We start from the raw sequence: 26055 nt of genomic DNA, 5'->3' as shown, positions 1-26055 counted from the left end.
AATGGACAACCAGTACTATAATTATAAGGAATTTATTATGATTTTAGAAAACATATTTGAGCTGCGTCATGACAAAACCAACATAGTGCGTTTGCGACCAGCATGGATCCAGACCAGCCTGCGCATCCGCGCAGTCTGATCAGGATCCATGATGTTCGCTATCAGTTTCTGTACTTGTAATAGGGTTGGTAAGCGAACAGCATGGATCCTGATCAGACTGCGCGGATGCGCAGGCTGGTCTGGATCCATGCTGGTCGCAAACGCACTATGTTGCCAGTTGTTTTTGTCGTGACGCGGCTCATTTCATAATTTAGTGATGTTTGACCTCTCAATAGCCTGAAGCTATCCAGTAATGTAATTCTTCACATGAAGAAATTACATACTTAATTTTTGATTTGTATAATTGCTGTTTTTTTGTTGGTTTTTGTTGTTGTTGTTTTCTGCCGAAAACTGTTGTTGAACTAGTTTAAATACATACATTAATTCGCTTTTATGTAAGGGGAATATTTTATATTGAAGTCAGACTGTCCCATATTCAACAGTATTGAACTTTTTTTGTCGGGTTTTAAGGTGAGACTCCGGTCATTTTACATGGTTCGAAAGTTGTGATCAAGAAGTAATCTATACACCCTTATAGTACAATACTTCCAATGATTTTAAATGTCCTTCCTTATGTTGAATTAGTGAAGGTTTTTGTGTAAGCACAGCCAAAAGGATTCCCAGCATATTCACAGTTTTCTCGGGTTAAGGGCAAGTTTAACAATATTCCGCACATGGCAATGGTTTTCTATTACTATACAGTACTACAGTAATGTAACAAGAAAAGCATTGATGCAAAGCATCAAAGGGCGACGCCAAAAGAATTTGATCCAGGTTTGCACCTAATTACTAGGGGTGTAACAATACAGCAAAAACCGTATTGCAATATATTGCCATTTTGCTGAAGCGTATTGCAATATATTGCAATACGTATTGTCGTGTATATGTTTTGATGTAAAGATGGAGTAACATTTATATATTATTATTATATGTATATATTTTTAGTAGAAACTTAACAAAAATGTAAGGAATAAATAGAAAGTAGTGTCACACAATTTGATAAACAAAACTAGTCGTGTGTGACCTTTCACATATGGGCCGCTATCTATCTATCTCTGGATACTGCCAACCCCTCTTACGAGTGTTACAGGCAGGTATACATTGTATACATTTAAGAAACAGCTTTAAGATACAAGGGAATCCGGGAACCAGTCCCTAGCTCTTATTGAATAGACCCCTTGGTTCTTTTACATGCCCAGTGTATAGCACTGATACATGCGAGGATTACCTGGATTTCTTACCAGTACACCTCTATGTAGGTGGGAAACACTGAAAATGTAAATTATGCGGCCGCTTATTGACTTTTAAGTGTACTAGTTGTCGGATACTTTTATCTTACGTTGGCGCCAACAAAATTTGCCAATTAAAGATTTTATGTGAAATTTGTACAAAATTAGAAGGCAATTAATTGAAAATGATGATTTTTATAAAATACCGGTTTTCCAAAAATTGTACCGCGGTTCGAAATTTATTTTTTCATATTGCAATATATCGGTATACCGGTAAACCGTTACACCCTTACTAAATACTTAACAAAAGATGTGTACTTTATAGCAGTACCATTTCATGTGACCTGGAGGCTTGGCCCAGTTAAGTTGAAACTTAATTAAACCAAAAAGAATAGACTCTGTCTTGCCAAGATGCAAAGACAATTTATAGTCAATAAACCAATCTTAAGATTTACTTTACCAGATACAAGGATACCTGAGTCATCATCATATAATGACAGGCACAAGTATCACACCTGGGAAGAAAAAATATGACCAGATTAATAAAAAATCTGTGTTCATCTTAAAAGTGTCAAAAACCAAAAAAAAAAATGTAAATAATGACCCCCTTTAAAAATATACTATTAACTTAAAGTATATTTTTAAAGGGGGTCATCATTTACATTTTTTTTTGGTTTGTGACACTTTTAAGATGAACACAGTTTTTTTTATCAATCTGGTAATATTTTTTCTTCCCAGGTCTGATACTTGTGCCTGTGCATATAATAAAAGCTTATTGCTTAGGGTTGCAGACATGTCATACATAAAAGAGGACCTAAAATGAACATCAGGGGGGCACCATAGGTATTCAGAGAGAAGGAGTACCAGCCACATTCACCAGCTGCTATCATAGATAAGACTTGAACCATGCAAGAATGTCATTACAATGGCAGATGCTTGAAGAGATGAAGAAGAAGAAAAAAGAACTTCTTCATGTGCAGTTTAGTGTGATCAACTGTACCAAATGCTTTTTGTAGATTTAAAAGTATCAAGCAAAACTGCCTTTGTCCATTTCAAATTAAATGCAATCTATTAAATGAATCAAACATGTGTCAGTTGAAAAACCACTTCTAAACCCTGACTGAAACTGCCTGATCATGACTCGAACCCATGACTTTCAGAAGACCAACTGAGCTATCCGGCCGGCTACACATTTTCTCTGTAATAATGAAACAGTTCTAAACCTAAACCTTTTTCCCCACTATATTGATTCATGTACTTGAATTTCTGATGTTTACAGAGCATAGTGAATTAAACTCATGGTTATTTGCAGTAACAGGATGAGAAAAACTTTCAGCTTGACCAGAACTCAAACCTGTGACCCACAGAATAATGTACCGCGGCTGTAGCGATTGAGCTATCTGGCCGCTTACACATTTTCTCCCCTAAATAGTGAACAGTTCTAAACCGTGACAGATATTTAGATTTTTGAATTAACAGATAATTAATTCTTAATTAATAAATAAGAAAAAAAAACCTTACATACTCATAGTCTTAATTAAAATAACACTTTATATAATTATTATTGTATAATTGTTTTTACTAAAAAGGGCTAAGACAGTTATTGGTTGTGCCATTATTTATAACAGGTCAATTTGAAAGAGAATATAACTGTGCTAATACATGTACAATATCTATGATAAGAAATTTTATGAAGGCTGATTTGTATTTTACATCAAGGGCACCGGGCGAAAACATGAAAATGCAACAAACGAACCACTTTGTGGTAGATTGTATTTTCATGTTTTCATCTGGCGCCCGGTTACTTTTTGTACTTTGTTGGTTTTCATGTGGCACAAATCAGGCGCAGTCTAAAACGCGGACGCCTTAAGCGGACAATATAAACATATAGGGAAAACGCTGACAATATAGACAAAGAGGAAAAAAGCGGACGATATAGATATATAGTGTAAAATGTCTGAGCATAGTTAAATGCTAATAATTGGCTTTTATAAAGTAATATCTGAAAGATGTATTAATTATAATAATTAAAAAAGACTTTAGTTTATTTATTTGTTCAAATTCTTAAATTTAGAGCATAGTTAAATTCATATTAAAGGCTAATAATTGGCTTTTATAAAGTAATATCAAACAAAACAAACACTTAATAACTTTTAATTAAACAGTACAAAACATGCAACAGTCACGTGCGGAAAACTGAATAAGGGCACAAGAATTAGTTTGAATATATTTGAACAGTTTGCATACGCAATTCGCGGACATGATAAACATATAGGGAAAACGCTGACAATATAGACATAGAGGAAAAAAGCGGACGATATAGATATATAGTGTAGATTGACATTCTTTTCAAAATATACAATTTACTATGATTTGTAATTTACTTTTGTTTCTATATTGCACATTAATTGACATATTAGCCGAATCTTCTTTTGTGTACATATATAATTATGAAATAGTGGGCGAATGAGTAATTTTTTTGATAATTATCGTTTACCGGTGAAAATACACGTGTTGCAAATTAACTTAAAGCATTACAATTAAGTGTGAATGACTTTGTCACATTATTAAAATTGTCGGCTCTTTAGATATTGAGCAATTAAGACATAAATTTCAAAGAACAATATAGAAAAAAACAACATTGGGACCAATCATGAAATTAATTTCAGTCGTTATGTTTTTGATCTTTTGTATTTTTTTTTCACAACTTTGTAATTGCAACTTATTTAATGGTAAAACTGTTAATGGTAAGGTATATATACAGTCAATTTTTGTGCACATCCCTCATTTCCAAAAAAAAAAGTTACATGCTTTGAATTCATTCCATTGCTTACAAAGTGTTAATTTGAATTGGATTATTAAATTATTGTGTTCTTTAACTTTTAAAGTGTAATTGTGTAAAATATTGTATAAAGTGTTTTCACTAAGGCATTGTTAAAATGGCATTCGTTGTAGGACACAGTCAAGTAAAATATATGAGTGATTATTTGTGTCAACATTCGTACAGTGTGTTTTCCTATCCTGGATATAAAACACGCAAGTTTTGTTTCGAAGAGGACATTTTTGAAGTTGCTCCATATTTTTCGGTAAGTTCATATCAAAGATATTCCCCTTTGTAATCTTTATCAACCTGAATGATATATGAACAATCATGTTATGTTCTACCAGACAATAAAACAGTAAGAAATGTATAAATTATATATTTATGTATATACTGATTCCATTTCTTTTATTTAAATAAAGTGTCCACGTGTCACTTGTATAATCATGCACGTGTTTAATTTAATCATACACATGATACTTTATACCATATTTCATCAAGTCGAAATAGAAAACGCGGACAATATAGACATATAGTGAAAAAGCGGACGATATAGATATAGAGGGAAAACGCTGACGAAATAAATGTATAGAACGGGAGAATAGAAAACTGTTATGAATAAAAAAATATCTGGCTTCTACAATGTATATAATTAATTTATATCAATTAACTTTCTTTAATTCATAATATTTTTATGTTTTATTTATATTTTATCCATTAAGTTAATAAAAGAAACTTTCTGATATAAATACCAATCAACTAATTAAAGTATCCACGTGTCACCTGTGTATTTGACTTAATCACGCACCGACACTTGTATATTTCAATTAATCATACATCTCACCCTTGTACAATTAATAAAGTGGCTACAGAAAATGCGGACAATATAGACATATAGTGAAAAAGCGGACGATATAGATATAGAAGGAAAACGCTGACGAAATAGATGTATAGAACGGGAGAATAGAAAACTGTTATGAATAAAAAAATATCTGGCTTCTACAATGTATATAATTAATTTATATCAATTAACTTTCTTTAATTCATAATATTTTTATGTTTTATTTATATTTTATCCATTAAGTTAATAAAAGAAACTTTCTGATATAAATACCAATCAACTAATTAAAGTATCCACGTGTCACCTGTGTATTTGACTTAATCACGCACCGACACTTGTATATTTCAATTAATCATACATCTCACCCTTGTACAATTAATAAAGTGGCTACAGAAAATGCGGACAATATAGACATATAGTGAAAAAAGCGGACGATATAGATATAGAAGGAAAACGCTGACGGAATAAATGTATAGAACGGGAGAATAGAAAACTGTTATGAATAAAAAAATATCTGACTTCTACAATGTATATAATTAATTTATATCAATTAACTTTCTTTAATTCATAATATTTTTATGTTTTATTTATATTTTATCCATTAAGTTAATTAAAGAAACTTTCTGATATAAATACCAATCAACTAATTAAAGTATCCACGTGTCACCTGTGTATTTGACTTAATCACGCACCGACACTTGTATATTTCAATTAATCATACATCTCACCCTTGTACAATTAATAAAGTGGCTACAGAAAATGCGGACAATATAGACATATAGTGAAAAAGCGGACGATATAGATATAGAAGGAAAACGCTGACGGAATAAATGTATAGAACGGGAGAATAGAAAACTGTTATGAATAAAAAAAATATCTGACTTCTACAATGTATATAATTAATTTATATCAATTAACTTTCTTTAATTCATAATATTTTTATGTTTTTATTTATATTTTATCCATTAAGTTAATTAAAGAAACTTTCTGATATAAATACCAATCAACTAATTAAAGTATCCACGTGTCACCTGTGTATTTGACTTAATCACGCACCGACACTTGTATATTTCAAGTAATCATACATCTCACCCTTGTACAATTAATGAAGTGGCTACAGAAAATGCGGACAATATAGACATATAGTGAAAAAGCGGACGATATAGATATAGAAGGAAAACGCTGACGGAATAAATGTATAGAACGGGAGAATAGAAAACTGTTATGAATAAAAAAACATCTGGCTTCTACAATGTATATAATTAATTTATATCAATTAACTTTCTTTAATTCATAATATTTTTATGTTTTATTTATATTTTATCCATTAAGTTAATAAAAGAAACTTTCTGATATAAATACCAATCAACTAATTAAAGTATCCACGTGTCACCTGTGTATTTGACTTAATCACGCACCGACACTTGTATATTTCAATTAATCATACATCTCACCCTTGTACAATTAATAAAGTGGCTACAGAAAATGCGGACAATATAGACATATAGTGAAAAAGTGGACGATATAGATATAGAAGGAAAACGCTGACGGAATAAATGTATAGAACGGGAGAATAGGAAAATTGTATATAACAATAGTTGTATGTAAGAAAGGTAGAAGATTAAAACTCAAAGAAAGAAACTTGAATTCTTTATTTCCGTCTAGTGGTAATTATAAACCAAGTACTGCTTCTGTTATTGTCTGTAAATATAATTTAATATCAGCAAATGGCGAGAAGAATTGAAAATTAAGTCATTAATCGCACATTACCTGTAAATAATGAAAAGACTTTTTAATCTTTTTTCACAAGTCTTTATAATCACTTATATCTTTATAACTTACCCAGTTTGAATTTTCTAAACTAATAATTTGTAATAAAGTTTGTAATTCTTTATGAATTCAGTGCTACTTTTTACAGACACTTTTTCCTAAGGAGTCGTGTTCATGTCCAGCAACTTCAAGATGTTATCATATTCTTGCTGCAATGATAGCAATCGGAATGCCTATTCCGGACGATAAAAAAGTGTTTAACTTAACACAATTACGCAAAAACTGTAGACCAAAACATTCCAAAAAGTGTGGTACAAAAAAAGGAAGATTTGGAGACAATGATGCCGACATTGAAATTAATCCCGCGCCAGACTCTGTTCTAAAAAACACTTGTGAAAAAGTAAATGCGACTCCAAAAAGCAAAATTATGACACCCAAAAACAGTGCAATACGAAAAAACTTAAAATTTGATATTTCAACTCCAAAATTAGACAACACACCAACAGGCAAAAAATTAAATAAACGTAAAATAGAGTGTACCGATGAACTGAGCTATAAATTACCAAAGTTGGAAAACGATTTATCTGTAATCAAAGAAGAAAGTGAAATTAACAATTATGAAATAAGAGACAATAGCACCGAATCAATAGAACAGCATATTGAATACTGGGACAGAGATTTGGGCCTCACGGAAAATGACATAATTGACTTAAAAAATAATAAGAAACTTAATTCAAACCATATGGAGGCTGTAAATATAATGTTGCGACAACAAACTATGGGCGAAAATAGGTGGGTTGCAGCTAACCGAGAAAGTGCCCGCTTTTAATGAACTAGAAAAAAAGATGGTGTTGTAAATTTCCACTCGAACCTGCACAGTCACCGGCCTGCCAAATACACCACAATCACCATGACCACTGGGTAGCATCGTTTAATATAGATAATCAAATTCATTTAATGGACAGTTTAGGCAATGATAGACCAAATGACAGAATAATACCAAACGGCTTGAAAATTCAATTATCCCAGCTTTATGGATCAAATAAATCATCAATAGCAGTTAATGTACCAAATGTTATCAAACAAAATAATAGTGTAGATTGTGGCCTATTATATGCAATTGCTTTTATTACTTCTTTTTGTTTACGTAAACGTCTTTGTACAGATCTTATATACGATTCCAATAAAATCCGTGAACATTTGTTAAATTGTTTTGAACGAAAAGAAATGACGGAATTTCCATTAACTAAGAAAACTTTAAGTAAAAGGAAACACTATAGTGATACAATTATTAATATTTATAATTATTGTCTATGTAATTTACCTGAATGCCTTGATGATATGGTTTTATGTGATAAATGTAATAAATGGTTCCATAAAAATTGTATTAATGCCCCCATTGATGTGTCGTCCATTGATAATGACTTTGATTGTGGTTTATGTTCTTAAAGGAAAAACGAACTGTTTTATACATGTAATATACTTTACATTTAATAAAATTCACTTTAAGATCAATGTTATTTGCAGTCTGAAAACATACAATTTTTGATTATATAATTTTTAATTAAAAAAATTATTAATTTAATTAAAGTTATAATTTTAAAACAATACTTATTATAAATTAAATGTAATATATTTTTGGACAGCATTTTTTCCGCTTTGTATATATTGCCATCGTTTTTCCTATAAACGTTTAATACATTGTCTATTTAATATTGTTGTCTTAAGTAAGGGATTTTGTTAAAATATGTGATTGTTATATTCTTTATAGCTATATACATATATTGAGTTGTTACATTGATATCATTATTTGTATGTGTAAAATAAATTCATGTACCGAATGTGTTATATTGCTTAAATAAAATTGCAATGATGTTCATTCTTTATCTTCGTTTTTATTACTTCACAATATTACTATACATTATCATTATCTATTTTATTATAACTTTATCTCACACATCATTCTACACTCTATCTATAGCGCCCGCTTTTTTCCTCTATATCTATATCGTCCGCTTTTTTCCTCTATATCTATATCGTCAGCGTTTTCCCTATATATCTATATTGTCCGCAAAATGCGTATCATGTTATCTCTAGCTAAGTGCCGACACGATTAATCAGTAGCGTGTTGTTCACACTTATATAATTACCGTTAATTTGCAGCACGCTTCTGCTCATATTGTATCAATAAAAAACAACAGCCCGTCATTACTTATTTATATCAATAATTTATGATTAAAAATTACTCTTACAAACTTTTGATTTTGAAAAATCAAGGCTTTTTTTATTTTGCGAACAAAAATTTTGTCCGCCTACTGCACATAAAGGCATACAAAAAATGCCAAAATGAAATACATATCCTTAATTACATATCAGCTGTTGCCAATTTAGTACCTTCATTGTAATTCTAAGGACATTCATTTGATCCATTTGTTTCATATATTAGTTTTCAATATTAAGAAATTCCGAAAATGTGTCATATAAATATAAAATAAAATTCATTGACATTCAATCATAAATTACTTTAATATTTCTCCCAATTTGCTAATTTATTATATTTTTTTATATATTAAAGTATAAATCCAATAACACGTCATTTTTATAAACTTCATCAATGCCCAAAATCATCACAAATTAGTCTACACTATATATCTATATCGTCCGCTTTTTTCCTCTTTTGTCTATATTGTCAGCGTTTTCCCTATATGTTTATATTGTCCGCTTAAGGCGTCCGCGCTTTAGACAGGCCCCACAAATCACCCACTATAAAAAGTGTACAAATTTATTCAAGGACAAGTATCAATCTACTCTATGAAAAGTCTGTTGTCGGGTTGACTCAGGAGACCTGGAGATTGAGACCGGTATCCCTCCATTACAAATAGATAAGGCAGAAGCTGTCCTTTTCAAACTATGCACATGTTAGAAAAAAATTAGAATAACTTTTCAGAACATGATTTTTTGAGGCTTTATCAATTATATTGCTTGATCCAAGTTTCAGGACATTTTCAATCAATACATGTATTATCATTTATAACTTTAAATGAAAGTCTCATCACTTTAATAATAATGACATAACTGCAACTCTTTAAATTCAGAAATATTATAAGTCTCATCATACCAATATACTAAGATATAAATGTATGCACATAACATTAATAATTCCAAGTTTGTATTAAATAAATATGAAATATTGGGTATATAAAGCCAGTAAAAGTATATATATATATCAATATTCACTCATCAGGGCCTCTATGCTTTTGATGACCTTACAACTGGTAAATTTCATAAAACAAAAAATGTAAGTAATACCTAAGATAGACAGAAAAGAACAAATAATTTAGTAAACATGAGTTACTTCCCCTTGAAATAAAGAAAACATGAAACCCAAAAGAACACCCTAAACATCAAAATAAATAAATGTTGCAGGCTCATTTTAATTATGCCATGCAAATTAATGGTAAAGTATTCATAAAAAAGTAGATGGCCATGTGACAGCAGTAATTGCAGAAAATCGGATAGCTGTCAACATCCGGATACTGGTACACTTTGTAAAAACAACCATTCTGTTCAACAGATAAACGTAATATGGATAAAATCAATAGGATAATCGTTTACAACAGTCCATTACCTATCCTAATACTCATTTGCAGGTGAACTTTCTTCTTGTAGGAAAGTTTTGAAAATATATAAATGAATGAGCATCAATGTAGACCACAACGATATTCGAAATCCGGGTTTTAGTATTGTCAATAAAACAAAGGGACAAGCTGTTAATCTGAGCCTGCAATTTCGTGAAAATAATATCACAATGCACATGCTTTTTATATAAAGTTATTAAATACAAATATAACAACATATTTGTTTACTTGATTTTTACGAATCAAAATAAATATAATTAACACAACATGAAATTAACTGCTAATAATAACAGCTCCTTCCATAGGCCAAAACAACGGCGTCGCCAATAATTCATGTCATATATACGGAGTAATAATTCATACCTTAAAATACTTTCGTCTTAACGGTAACTTTTCATTTTGCACTTTTATTATTTATGGCATATCAAATATATTCAGGTAATGAGAAAAAAGAATAAAAGATATTTAAAGTGAAAACTTCACTTTTTAGAATGAAAATAAAAACATGTACAATGTATGAAATAATAAAAATTAAGTTAGTTTCTTTAGATTAGATAAGATTGCTTTACCAGCCGAATGATGTTAGCGACGTCAAGTTGACGTATCAGGTCGTTCGTGATATCCGATATTTTATCCTCCTCTATACGACACAGGCTGTTAGATACGGAATATTTGTTGACAACGTATCTGTTACTTTTATCTGACAATATTATATACTTCTCCAATTCGTCCGGGTCGCAGACGATACCTTTAAAATCTACAGATCCTATTGAACTGACCAACTGAAAATAAAGACAAATGAAATAAAAAAAATTATTAAGGTCACTAAGAACAAACATAATTTATATTCTGTTATTAATTTTAATGCTACTTACAGACTAACTATTTCCAGCAATGGATACATAGAGGAAAGCAAGGGAGGGGACTATTAGGGACACTTAAACATTGCCCACATGTAACAATCGCGATCGCAATTTCTCGGTACTATACAAAATACGATTGTGGGCAATAGGCAAAGTGTGCGGAAACATAGCAAACAAACATGTATAAAGACGGCCATATGTTGACTAAGCTTGGTACCTGGCGCATATGGTCATAGATTTATCATATTCTGCTTTGTATAACGACAATGCAGCGTCTTGTTGAAAATAATTGTACATGTATGACTCTAAATCTATATTTTACATTCATTTTCTGTAAAATGGAATTGTCTTTCTATATATATTCATTCATTTATACCTTTTCACTCTGAAATAGCTTTAATTTCCTGGATAAAAGCCGTTCGTTCACTGTAGCAATACTTCCTTGTACGTTAATTCTCATATCTACTGTTTTTCAGGTGTTGTGATTCTAATTAGTTGATGACAAAATCAATAATACCTTGATCAGAGTGTACGGCAAACGACTTATAACGTAATTCAATGTCGTTATTAAATGTGTTCATTTGTTGCTATAAACCTCGTAAGAATCTATGATTTGATTAATTCTGACGCAGCTTTTCTATAATATTTTAGTCATTTTCAGACGGGAAAGAGGATGTCATGGGTGCAATTATTCTGGAAACTGTTTTCATTACGAATAATATGCAACTTTTCGGCCTTTTCCGACACCAAATGCATACAAATCCGGAGGCTTCAGATCGCATCCATGCTCATTTCAAGACAAGAAATTATTAAGGTAGAGCCATTACGTATTTAGTCGGACAGATTAAATATTGTAGTCATGTATTAAGGATTTCAAACCAACGACCCAAAAAGTCAACAGGCTAACCCTCTGTGTATGACGATTTTTTCTATCAATTACATGTAAAAGGCTATTTGTATATCATTCATTTAGTGATGTTTTATTTTCTATCTTTCTTCTTAATATTTTCATACCAACATAACTGAGAACATCTAACAATAAGAAATACACAATGTAATATGTAATTATGTTGAAATTAAGTTTCTTAATACGATATCAAATTTTAAAACTTGAGACTGTAAATACGAAATTATAATACGAAATTATTTTAAGGTATCATTATTGCAAAATAAGTGTGTAACTTATTCGTGCTTAGTTGAGATTTTGTTCAACATATGCAGGAATACACATGTACTCCTATATATGTAGATCTACAAATAAAAGCAATGTTTTTGTATTATTTCTAAACAACATGTTTTTGTTAATTTTTTAACCATAGATGAAATAGGAGGATTTCTTTCTTAATTTCTTTCGTTTTCTTTCTCTTTCTTTTTTTCCCCCTTTTTTTAAAGATTTTTTTTTTACTAAAATGTTTGAATATGTCATTTTACTAGCAGTATCATTTTTATTTTTTCTAATATCTGAGTTACTCAGCTAATTATTATGCAGGATTCGAACTCACCGCCAATGGGTTTATTGAAGCATCAAGTAAAGATTCCGCTACCCGCCTTTCCAGTATGTTATATTTATCTGACAGGATATCGACCACAGCAGCCGGGTCTCTCACCATGTTCCTGAGAACAAGTTTATTGTCTGTAAGTAAAATAACAAAACGTTAGCTTTACATATACAAACAAATATGCAAAATGTTTAGTTATCTCTACGAACAAAATAACACAAAAAGTAAATTTATTATGCTGCGAACAAATAACTAAAACATTATTTTTTATTTAATGAACTAAAAGTAAATTCGTATTCGAGCAAAATAACCGATATTAAATTTATTTTTTTTAACTAGAAACTATGTGACAAAAAAAATGTTTCCAATTTGTCGATTTTACAGAACCGAACAAACTTTTATTTTTTCCAATTGAAACAAAATGCATTGTCTTGTACTTGTTTGACAAATATTATAAAATTTAACTAATTATATCTAAAATAATCACAAAATGTGTACAGTGAGTGATAAATGTAAAACAAATGTTACAACTTTTAAAACATTAAAATCAACATTTCGAAAATAATAATTAATGTACAAAATTTTTATGAGAATTAAAATATACTTATTGACTAACACAACTTTTTATTATTGAAACATTTAACAATGTATATCTTTTCTTTTTAGTATACAAAGCAGAGAGTTAATTGTCTGATACTGAAACAGATCTATTTCGAAACCGCAAAGAAAGATATAGTATGAAGAAAAAATAATAAAGCAAGTTTAATACATTGTATACTTGCAAGCAAAGAGGGAACATCATCATTTTGTACAAAATTCGAAATATTTTGTTTTGAAAATAAAAGATGTACTTTTGACAAACAGACAAAATTAAAAACAGGTCAGATATAAATAGCATCAAGGCCAAGTCTTTTGTGTCCATTTCACGTAATTTAAGATATAGAATTACCAGAGCATTGCAGAGGTTTGAGGCGATAACCTATTGCTTTATTTGAATGTAACTGATTATTTCGCAATCAAAAAATGATTTTTAAAATAATGTTTTTAACTATCAGCGCAAATAATACTTTCCTCAGTAAATTATTGTAGGAATTATACAGTACATTACTTCAATACATGTACATGCGTGTATATTCTTGTTATCTCAAACTGCGGAGCCTTTTTCGATCTAGCAAAATCTTTAATTTTTTAATACTCTTAACAGCCTATCAATGATTATTAAATTTTTGCAAAGTTTTAATTTAAAACTATATCTTAAAGACCTATTCATGGGAAAATATTTACAAGAAAAAATGGAACAAGATCGGAAAAACGTGCCTCAACATGAGGCATCTACCCCGTGCAAATGTGATTTAACCCATGTTTGCAAAAGGGATATGATATTAAGTTGCTTTAAAAATGGCCAAAATTTATGAAACAAGGAATAAAAGTAAACATTATTCAACACGAAAAGCAAACAAACCGAAGAGTAAACTCAACACTTCACAGGAATGGCTGTGGTTTTCATATAACACTTTAAATAACGGAATTTATCAAAAACATATACAGTATAGATAAAAGTTCCATACAAGTTATGCCTTCATTAAATTTTTAATTGAAGTTTTCGCAAATTTATGTTAAAGTTTTGACAATTTGGTAGGTCCAAATCCTCGGACATTTTGGGAAAATTTGCCGCCAATAGACAGTCAAACCAAGTTGTGTTTTCCTTCATTTCTCTTTTTGAAATACATGAACCTAACATTGATATAGACAGCAAAAATAAAACTGAAGCTGAATAAGTCATTTTAGAAATTCAGCATGTTGACACTGCAAATAAAGTAAATTCGACGAAACCCATTTACAAAATATAGCAGGATGAGGTCGTGCTTGTGAAAGGTCTTACCCATTTCTTCAACGGTTGTTCCGTCGGCAACGTCTTTGACGGCATTAAGCACAACATTGACCGTCGGCAGTGCTTTAAACGCTTGTATCGTGGATTCTTTGGTAAGAAGCGGGTCTATATCCCGTATCATAGTCTGAAACCTGTAAATGAGTGGTAATCTTTCTTCATGATTTGACAAATAAAGTATATAAGATGTGAATCTATTAAAGGCATATTATGCCTCTGACACGAATTAATCATTTCTTTTGTATAAAGGGAAAACATGAGCTTAAGGTAGTACACCCCTAATGCACTGTCTCCACTCTGAAGAGTATTCAAATAGGCTAAAATCACTGTAAAGTGTATTGTAACTGAGGGGGCGTGGGTTCAAACCCCAGAAGAGGCATTTTTTTTCTTTCTTTTTTTTCTTTTTAACATTTTTTATCAATCTCTCAGACCCCCTATGGAAGAAAAAAGTGTTTTATTTTAATTATATAATTATTGTAGGTATTTATTTACTAAATAATGCCAAATTTAATAGCAAATATGATACCAGATATTTTCAAAGTTTAATAAAATAAAAACTAAACGGTAAAAGTAATTTATATTTTGCAAGACCAACCAATATACATTAAAGAAAATTTAGGCAAACTTTGAAAATAGCCCCTCATTTTGGAAAATTTTAGGGATATTTTAAATAAGGCTTTTTATATAGGGAAATGGTCAAATTAGTGTTAAAAGTGGGTGGGGTAGGGTTACATTTTTATACATATTAAAAACATTTCGTTTAAAAACAATAATTTTGCTTGTTTAATTTGTTACCTAAATGTCAATATTTATTTCTTAACAATGAGCAAAAGGATTACATTTTTCATAATGATGATATTATAGATTATTTAGAGTTTCCTCATGTCTGAAAAAATCCCTTCTAATGGCAAAGTTTTAGTTCATAAAAATGTCCGTAACTCATTAACCACACGGTAAATTTTGTTTAAATTTTGCATACAGGTGACATTTAAGGCATATAACTGTCCTATGTTGTCAAATTTACAATTCCTTATAGTGCCCATTAGGGGTGTACTACCTTAATAACATTGAAATAACTGTATAAGAGCATGCTAAACGATTAAATAACGCTGAATGTGAAAATATTATTTGTCTCAAAAGTAGCAAAATGTAAGCAAAAAAGTATTTTGATTTCCATACAAAATACTAAATCACTTTAAGTGTACTAATTACAAAAAGGCAACAGAAGCAAAAGATGATTCCGGTAAATGGCCAATGTAACTTTTTGGAAACAGGACATCAACAAATAAAAAATAAAATTTTCGAGAAATATTTTAAATAATAAACGCGTTTCTGTGGCGAAATGGGCCTTTAATTATACTGGGTATTTAATGAAGAAAAAGTGGTAAACTATCAAATACTGGATAAATAATGAAGAAAAAGTGGTGAACTATCAAAAATTGATCAGGCGTAACTTATTGCTTGATCTCCTTTTAAAGAAAGACATAGTATATTCAAAGAAAATACTGTTGACCAGCTAAAATTGATAATATTTTCCGAAAGTTTTCTTTTACGAACGACAGGTCAAAATAAAGTACATAACAAAATTAAACTTTCTTTTTTTCTAAAGAGTTTAACCATGCGTTAAAAATAACGTTACTTTTTACGAAGACTGACACCTACGCATTTTATAAAAATACTCTTTGATTAAATCAAAATGTGGAATGTATTTAAGCGGATAAATCGAATTAAAATGCTGCCGACTTTTACCTTTTGTTAAATATTTGATCAATAAAGATCGTGTGAAAAAAATACTAATTTCAATATTTCATAATGTAAAGAATGTTATTTCAAATGGACCTTTTAATCATCATCATCACCATCATCATCATCACCCCTACAAAAAATAAAGTCGCTTCAAATGTATAATACGCAAGAATGACTTTGAATTGAATAACTTCTCTTAACTTATTAATGTGCAGTTAGATACCTTGAGCTTGTTTTTTTCACTGGAGATATATATATTTTTTTTAAATTTGAATTAACCCCTGGCGTATTTTTCCGTTGGGAAAACATTGAAATTGCGACGACATTTTTCTCTTGTATTTTTTTTATCAAAATAATGGATTTTTATATTGAAATTGATAAAATTTTGTTATCTTACAACTATATTTGTTTTATCAATGCTTATACATTATACTAAGTTATCGACAACACAGTAATATTATACACATATATAGTGTCAAAATAATAATATCAGCAGCAATAACGTACGCCATAAAGATTTTGTAGTCGTTACCCCACCCTCTCATTTTTTGGACATGTGCAGACATAGATCGTGGATATATCAATGCAGAAAAATAAGGTACAAATGTATTAAAACATTTTCCTCTTGTATAACCATCAAATATATGTTGAGAGGTAATAAAAGGTACACTAGGGGTAGTAAGCGGTACATATGGGATAATAAGAGGTACAGGAGATGTGATAAGAGGTACACACGGGGTAGTAAGTAGTGCATTTGGGAAAATAAGCGGTACATGAGAGGTAATGAGAGGTACACTAGGGGTAATAAGTGGTATATTTGGGATAATAAGAGGCACACAAGAAGTAATAAGAGGTACACGAGGGGTAGTAAGTGCTACATATGGAATATAAGAGGCAATTACAGGTAGATGAGGTGTAGAAAGTGATACACGGAACAATAAGGGATACATGAGAGGTAACGAGAGGTAATGAAGAGGTACATGAGAGGTAATTAAGAGGTACATGAGAGGTAATAAGTGGTAAATGAGAGGTAATAAGAGATGCAAGAGAGGTAATAAGAGGTACATTAGAGAGAATAAGATGCAGTCGAGAGGTGATAAATGCATAAAAGAGGTATTAAGAGGTACAATACGGATAATAAGAGAAACAATGCGTCCCATAATAACTGCGGACAACTATAAATGCTTTGTCAATAATTGCCCACAGAAAAAATATACTTCCTAAAATGTGTTGAATTTTAGTTAATAAAGTGTTAGTATTTCTCATATTGAATAAAGTAAATCCTATCATTAACAGCTATATAAGTGATCTTTTCAATGGATCAAAACCAGTACATTCTTGTTTTTATATATTTTAAACATTACTAGTTTAACGCGGCTATATTCATATGTTGTTCTAGTATAGGGACGGCTTTTTATCATATTAAAATTATTGTTTAACATATTTCGTAACTTTAAGCTTTAAGTGCGATTCACCAATGGTAATTTTTCCACACGGGTTCATGGAATAGAAGGTTTATCACCAATTCCACAATATGACGTCGCGAATATTTCAATTAATTAAAATTAAATTACTGAAATAATTTTGTTTCAATTTAGCGACAACTGATTCTGCCCATTCGACCAGTGCTAACAATGATGTAAATAGATTGACAGTATTTTCTTACATAAACGGCGAATTGGTAATACGACCGCCGACGAATGACCCAGGAAAAGAAAATCACCTTTATGGTATATATTTTGATATTGTTTGGATAGTGTTATATTCGACCACCTTTTATAAGTATTTGTATTACTGTTTATTGAGAGAACAAATAAAGGAGAATGGAAGTTTTTGTGTAAGTCTGTGTGTTTTGGAAGTTTTATAATCATACATCTACAATATTTGTTTTAATTCAATACGGGTGAAGACCTCATTTTTTAAAGTTAACAATCCTGAAATACATGTATATGTACCGTAACGACTGAAATAGCATGTGTACATTTCTGATTGCCAAACATATTAAAAACCAGCCAATCAGAATGAAGCATAATATGATTTAAAATCTCAACTCAATTTAATTTTTCTATTCGTATAATAAAGGATATTGAATACACTGATTAAACTAGAAATGTTTAGATGTTCTTTATTTCTTAAGTTTCATTTGGGTTGGCAACCATCAAACTCATACCTTTGCTGAGCCTCGGCTCTCTGTTGGTTCCAGGCTCGTGTAGAACAGTTATTATTTAACGTACATATGGAAGACTGTAAAAAAGGTACCAGCCCTGCACTTGGAACAGCTCGCTCCTGATATTCACCTGTAATACAAAGATAAACAAATAAGAGAAAATAAGTTTTTTTTAAATAAAGATCATTTCTTTTATCGACTGCATGCACGGACAAATACATTTCTTTCATCAGTTAATTTATCATACGAATATTTCAATTCAAAATTGTTAAAGGTTACTAATACCCCGAAGTTCAGTTTTAGACCATCAAATCTCGTTTTTTTATTGTCGAACATTTTCACAGTTTAATAGTACTAGTGAATTACTATTTTGCGCTATCTAAAACATGCTTTATAAGAAGGGGAAAATGGCTGTATTGTGCAACAGTATCGTCTAAATGAGCTAACACTGTCGACTATATGGGCTAACAGTGTCGACTATATGGGCTAACAGTGTCGACTATATGGGCTAACATTGTCGACTATATGGGCTAACATTGTCGACTATATCAGCTAACAGTGTCAACTATATGGGCTATCATTGTCGACTATTTGGGGTAAAAGTATGTTTCGGCTAACATTGCTGGTTATATGGACTATAATTGTCAGTCATATGTGGTTACTGTGCCGGTTATATGCATGGGTTATGTCACAGTTATATGGGTCAAGAGAGTCATCTATATAAGCTAACAATGTCGGCTATCATGAGGTAACTGTGTCTGCTATATGGCTATGTTCAGCATACAAAACATCTTTTAAATGACTGTAATGCACTTTGCGAATGGTTTTATTGGAGTTCGTTTTATCCAGAATTAATAAAGTTATTGACAGTATGTCACAAAACATGCTATACTTGATATCTATACCAAGTGTTGATTTGTTTAATTAAAAAACAAGGAAATACATAAAGTGTCATTTATAGAATGACAATATTTCTCATAACAGCTCACGTGAGACTTTGGAAAAGCTGGCAACATAAGCGAAAATTGCAGGTTCAGTTGATTACAGTGTCCCAGTGACACATCCTGCTGTAGGGAGCACACCAGAACTTAATATAGGAATTGGAAATGCGGAAAATGGCTTATAATGCCAAGAACTATCAGTCGAATTATTTGATGAGTAAGCCTATGCTTTGCCAAACAAACCAACAGTTCAATATTTCTTTTCTGTTCTTATTTAAAAAAAAAATATCTGTATAATTATATGGTGAGCTCATGCTACTATGGTAGAACTAAGCTAAAATATATGAGCCGCGTCATGAGAAAACCAACATAATGGGTTTGCGACCAGCATGGATCCAGACCAGCCTGCGCATCCGCGCAGTCTGATCAGGATTCATGCTGTTCTCTATCAGTTTCTCTTCTTGTTATAGAGTTTGTAAGCGAACAGCATGGATCCTGATCAGACTGCGCGGATGCTCAGGTTGGTCTGGATCTATGCTGGTCGCAAACGCACTATGTTAGTTTTGTCGTGACGCGGCTCATATGCCTAACGTGCAGTGTTTGGCTTCGGGAAAGGAAATAACAAACTACTTTTAGTATGTACAATCCTTATTAAAGTTATTTAAAGAATTTAGGCCTACAACTAACCAATCTGACAAAAGTTTAGATCTACTTTATTTCTTGCAATGCGTAGAACCAATCTGATTTAAGTTCAGATTTACTTTAATTATTCCTTGCAATGCGTAACGTTAATTTGGATGTGATTTAAATCGATTGACAACACACATGACTAAGATATCAAAACTTTTCAAGGACATACAAACACGTCCCATCTTATAATCATCTGGTTTCTATTGAACGATTTTATATAGCAACAACAAGCAAATCAATATACACTTCAAAATGGGTAAATAACTATGTAAAACAATACCCTGTTGCTAAAGTAGTGAGTGACCCACCAAAGTATCTTTTATAATAAACACTTCGATCTTGAGGGTAATCTATTTACTATGGTTTTTGTTGTCTTTTTTTTTTGTACGATAAACGGCGAAAATACTTTTTTCAAATCGCAAAAGCTATTGATACTTACATGTTTCTCGGTGATCAGGCGGGAACCCCAGACGCATTAATGCCAGAGCAACAAAGAGCACCACAGGCCATAAAACTTCTAACACCAGAAATGTCTGAAATAAGTACTCTGTTGTATAATAGCGCTTGGATATGTCAAGTTAAAAACAATTCAAAGGATAATTCTCCATTTTTCATGAAAGTCAAAATGTACGCGTTCGTAATTTGTAATTTGGGGTTTAATGATAAATAGGTAACTCGTACTTATAACGCAAAAGATTTTTTTGAAAACAGGGAAAATTATGATTGCTAGGAAACAGTTTTTTGTCTTTAATTCTTCTTTCTTTCTTTTCTTTTTTGTATTAAATTATAAATAATTTTAATCAGCAATACGGCATCATTTTTTTCTTTTAAAGACGGTAGCATTGAATTCTTTGTTTTAAGACAAGATACATTTAACTACTGTATTGATCTTTATGTTTTATATACGGGGAGGTCACATATTTTAAAATCAATATTGTTCAGTGGAGGTCAAGATGCTCGCCTTTATTAATTATTTACACCAAACGTCTACGGAAAAACCGAGATATTACGACTTGAATTGAATTGAATACGACTGTTCTTCTTAAGAGGTGAATGACCTTAAACGAATTTTTTACACAGGACATGGTACGAGTTGACACAGCTGCCTAACCGTGACTAGATTCTTTACAATATTTCTATTGGGGAAAACTATAGTTTAATATGTCCATATTTGGAACGATTGTATTTATCTACAAAATCTATATCTTTTTACAGTATAGTTGATGTGTAAAAAACAACAAACTATTCCGCTTATAGCACGTCCACGAGTCAACATAATTTAATGTTAAAGAAAACAGGTTTTATTTTTCGGAGAAGCAATATTTAAATACATGTAGTTACTAACCGAAGGTGCATTTAACAGTAAGGGATTTTTTTGAAAGGCACATATTTCCATGTACAGAAACAGACTTTTTGCTTGGTAGATCTCTTTTTAAATATCACATAATATAATGAAATAAAACTCACCGGGTGGCGTTTTCTAATGAGGAAATTCTTCCAGAAGAGGGCGCCAAGTTGCCTTAAGGCCCCCATCTTCACAGTAATTGTATGTTCAATTCTGAAATAAAAGAAAATATCGGTTAAATGTGTTATTACGTGTTTTTTAATTCTTTAACAAAATGGAACGCATCGCATATACGGGCTTGAAATAAAAGTAGCACGTGGTACATGGGAATGTATATTTACGGGTTTTCTGAAAATATGATATTCATATAAAACAAATTGCACCTGTAAATGTAATTAATGTATACATCAAAAACATAATATGGAAAAAATGTATATAATATATATACAATATTATAAACATCGCATATTTGCGACGTATAAATTCTCAATCAATATTTGTACAGGAATATATGTATATTTGTATATTGTTATGACAATAAACCAGAAGTGCTTACAACTCTTTGTCCAGTCTAATAAAACGCCATTAATAAATTGCATTTGCCATTATACAGTAAGTATAGAATCACCTCATGAAAAGCGTTATTTTATTAAATAAAATAATAATTTTAGCTGTAGCAATCAAAGGGCATACTCTATGGGTAATTGTTGTCATTTCTGTCCGTTTAAAATCGACATATTGACATTCTTCTTGTTCTAGTATTCTTGAAAATCATGGCATTAACTAATGGTCACAGAAAAAAAAATAGAAAACACTGAACATTTTAAATTGATTATTTCACAACAATTCATAATCATCTTACAATAACTATACAGAGAAGACCATTTTAAAAATATTGATACCGTCATTTCAAACAAAGGTTATGTGGACAACTTGTCTTTCAAGTACTTCTGGATCACTCAAAAGTTCAAACATATAGTTCCTTACACGCAAGTACTCAACTTTTAAAACTTCTTCAGTCCCTGGAAGCATTAGGAATGTGTCATTTTTGTTTTTATTGTGAAATAACAGAAAAATGATTTAATTCCGATTCCCATATATTGGGATTGCCTCAATTTGGGGGTGGGGGCTTTTGTATAAAAATAAGAGCCACATGTAGCGACAAATTCAGATAAAATTGACTTCTGTATCGAGAAATTATCAATTCCATACATAAACACTGTGTACGTGTGTATAAATTATGATATACTGGTTATAAATTATGTTATAGTTTAAATAAAATGAAAATCCTTAAGTTCTAAAATTCTGAGCCGTGCAAAAAGAAGAAAAAAATGTCTGATATATCACCATGTCTTGTGTCACTTTTTTCTGCCCGAAAATACTCAGTCATATTTTTGACACCAAAATGTCGAGAGCTTTAAAGTTTTGATTTTTATTCAGGGCCACATCAAACAATTCCAAAAAAGAAAAAAATACGTATTTTCAGACAATGCCAGTTTGTATAATTTACATAATTTATTCGAATATATTCAAATTCGATATATTCAAAGTTTATCGATTTTCATTTTACTATGCCAAATAATATTTATATTCAATATTAAGCAATGTATGTTAAAAACTGGGACAGCATTAAGTCCTTCAAAAGTTCGCTGTAAAAGGTGAATACATATCATTAAAAATGTGAGATATTTTCTGATTGATTATTTTTGTTTCTTTATTCAGCTTTACATATACCATGTTTCTTTCTGAACAAGGATGATATGTCGAAATTTGCATCATCATGATTCATCATCGTTATCATCATCGTCTTTATCGTCATTTCTAATATCATCGTCAGCGTCATCTTTAACATCATCATCATCATCATCATCATCATCATCATCATCACCAACACCACCACTATTATATTATATCATTATTATCTAAAGCAGAAATTGAGACTCCAACAGACAAATCCACGCCCAAAGTCACACGACCACTAATTCATGCCTAGTTTTTAGCATTTTGTAAAAAGGAACGAGCTGCGTCACGACAAAACCATCATAGTGGGTTTGCGACCAGCATGTATCCAGACCAGCCTGCGCATTCGCGCAGTCTGATCAGGATCCATGCTGTTTGCTATCAGTTTCTCTACTTGTTATATGATTTGTAAGCGAACAGCATGGATCCTGATCAGACTGCGCGGATGCGCAGCCTGGTCTGGATCCATTCTGGTCGCTAACCCAACATCATCATCATCTTCTTCCTCTTCTTCTTCTTCTTCTTCTCTCATAATTATTCTTAATATAATATTTAACTTTCATATATGTAAGAATCCCGAATTATTCACAGGTACTTTGTATTAAGTTCATTTGTCAATAGGTGTTGTTTATAAAGTTGAAATACTGTCTAGATTTTTATCAAGTGATGACCATCTGCAAGAAATCACCCCTGGATATATATTGACCGTCTGAAGGAATAAACCCCAGTGTATACATATTTGGTTATTATTTGATAAAAATCGACAAGAAAGTTAGCTTTACATATAACGCTGTTTTAATAGTACATGTCGACCTCTGTAATTATATAATGTGTAATTACATTATACATTTACATATATGAATAAATAAAGTTGAAACTGAATCTGTTTCAAATTGAATTACCCGCTTTTCAGACATAATTCTCGTCAATAATAGAACATACTATTTATCAGATGGTTACTCTGTGATAAATGTTGTCAAAGTTTTAATAGTTCTTTATTTAAAATAGCAAAATGTAACTTTTAAGATCTGGTAATTTAACTTCAAATTGAAACGTAATTTGCAAAAAATTTATTAGTTTCTGTTGAGTAATTTTGTAAGTCGAAATTGTTGGTGTGTAGAGAAACAATGTGTTGATCTATATTTACATGAATGTCTGTTGCTCTGGTAGGTTCTGACATATTCTTTCTTTTTATAAAAAGATCAGAGATTAAATAGATCAGCTAGAGAGTATATTTGTGTGATGCCAGAAGATAACAACCGTCTCGAAGCATACGATAAATTTCGACTAAACAACATAACGCTTATAAATTCAAAATATAACTAAAATGATCAGTAATGCGTGTTGAAAAAAATAAATATTAAACAAAATTGTGAGTTTGTGCACCATGTGCATTACATATTACCTAGGTAACTGATAGGCATTTCTACTGATAACCTTGACCAGCATGAATCCCGGTCAATAATAATGATAATCATAAAATCTGATACAAGCAAATTATTTCCAGGAACGATTTGACCTTGGTGTAATTGAACAAGATTGCGGGTAGCATATACAGGCCAATAGTTAATAACTTGGTAATAGCCAAGAAAGGATGTTCCCTAAGGAAAAGAACGCTGGCTTTCAATATCTCGTACATACTTGCTAAATCACCATGGAAATTTCAGTTTCTTTTGCTGTTTTATTGCATACTATTTGAAACATTTCTATTGAATATTTACTTAGGACATCGTTTGTTACATTTGAAGAATTGAGATTTGCAGTTTTGCAAAATGCACATTTTGTGTGTGTTGTTTCATCGACGACCATTAAAATTTTATTATGTTTTACCGCATTATAAAAGTGAAATATTAAAATCCACCAAACGTTATCAATAGATACTATCTTACAATGAGAGAAAAAAATGTCATTATCTTGTCGATATCAAATCAAATTGTAACATCTGGACATATCAATGTTTCTTGCATTATAATATAATATTAAGAGATATATAAAAATATCTGTTAAATAGAAAGTCAGGACACATATCAATATAAATTCTATGTCTTGAGCTAGATTTTAACACATTTCGTAAGAGCAAGTTAGCGAAGCGTATATAGTTTGTTTATTTCTAACGTATACATTGTATACTGTTGCCTCTTCTAAAATTGTTAACCCATATGTACTTACTCTTATATGAAGTTTGTAGAGGATTTTATATATCCGATCACAAGAAAATAGTAAAATATATATAATAATCCTAATATATTTTGCACAACACTTTTAATAACACTTAAAATTCACTCACGCACGAAATGTTTATACTTTATTTGCGATCTAACTTAATCCAGCATTCGTTGATGAATGGTAAAATTTCAAAATATGTAGTTGAATATTTAACGGGCTAGGTTTTATATCCGTTAAACGTCATTTTCGCGAAAAAAGTATTTTTAACACGTTAACGTGTATATACTGTATGATGAACCGAGTGTCTATCAATGCTCCAAGGTATTCTGAATGAATGGGGTATATATTGGATTTCTGTACTCTTCGTGATCATTGGAGTAGAACCAAGGTCAATGTTGGCAAATTATTTAAATAGTGATTTCGAAAGACGCTTTCTGAAATAATTGTCATATGACATATAGGGCGTTGTGGCCGGACCGGTTTAAGTATTGGTCTGTGGCTGAAATATTTTTTTAAAATAAAACCATCCTTGATTTGAATAGGATTTTAAGTTAATGAACGTTTTTTAGTTGCAATTTGTACTTGGAACATAATATTTTTTGCCTGTTTGCA

General features: G+C 31.0%; 1 protein-coding gene across 1 annotated transcript in view; it reads right to left on the bottom strand.

Moving 5' to 3' along the window:
* LOC132760280 (uncharacterized) overlaps positions 1-25772 on the bottom strand; it is a 72491-nt gene extending 46719 nt beyond the window's left edge. Inside the window, exons 1-7 of the mRNA XM_060752238.1 lie at positions 25447-25772; positions 21660-21750; positions 20632-20725; positions 18565-18691; positions 14643-14782; positions 12764-12894; positions 10968-11180 (exon numbers count right to left, since the gene is read on the bottom strand). Of these exons, the coding sequence (XP_060608221.1) occupies positions 10968-11180; positions 12764-12894; positions 14643-14782; positions 18565-18691; positions 20632-20725; positions 21660-21725 (771 nt within the window). The 5' untranslated portion in view covers positions 21726-21750; positions 25447-25772. The remainder of the gene's footprint in view (positions 1-10967; positions 11181-12763; positions 12895-14642; positions 14783-18564; positions 18692-20631; positions 20726-21659; positions 21751-25446) is intronic.
* Positions 25773-26055: the final 283 nt, after the last annotated feature.

The sequence above is a fragment of the Ruditapes philippinarum genome, unplaced genomic scaffold (assembly GCF_026571515.1).
Source record: "Ruditapes philippinarum isolate M1 unplaced genomic scaffold, ASM2657151v2 ctg1034_1_1_1_1, whole genome shotgun sequence".
Taxonomy (NCBI): Eukaryota; Metazoa; Mollusca; class Bivalvia; order Venerida; family Veneridae; genus Ruditapes; species Ruditapes philippinarum.
This window is presented reverse-complemented; position numbering and strand designations above follow the sequence as displayed.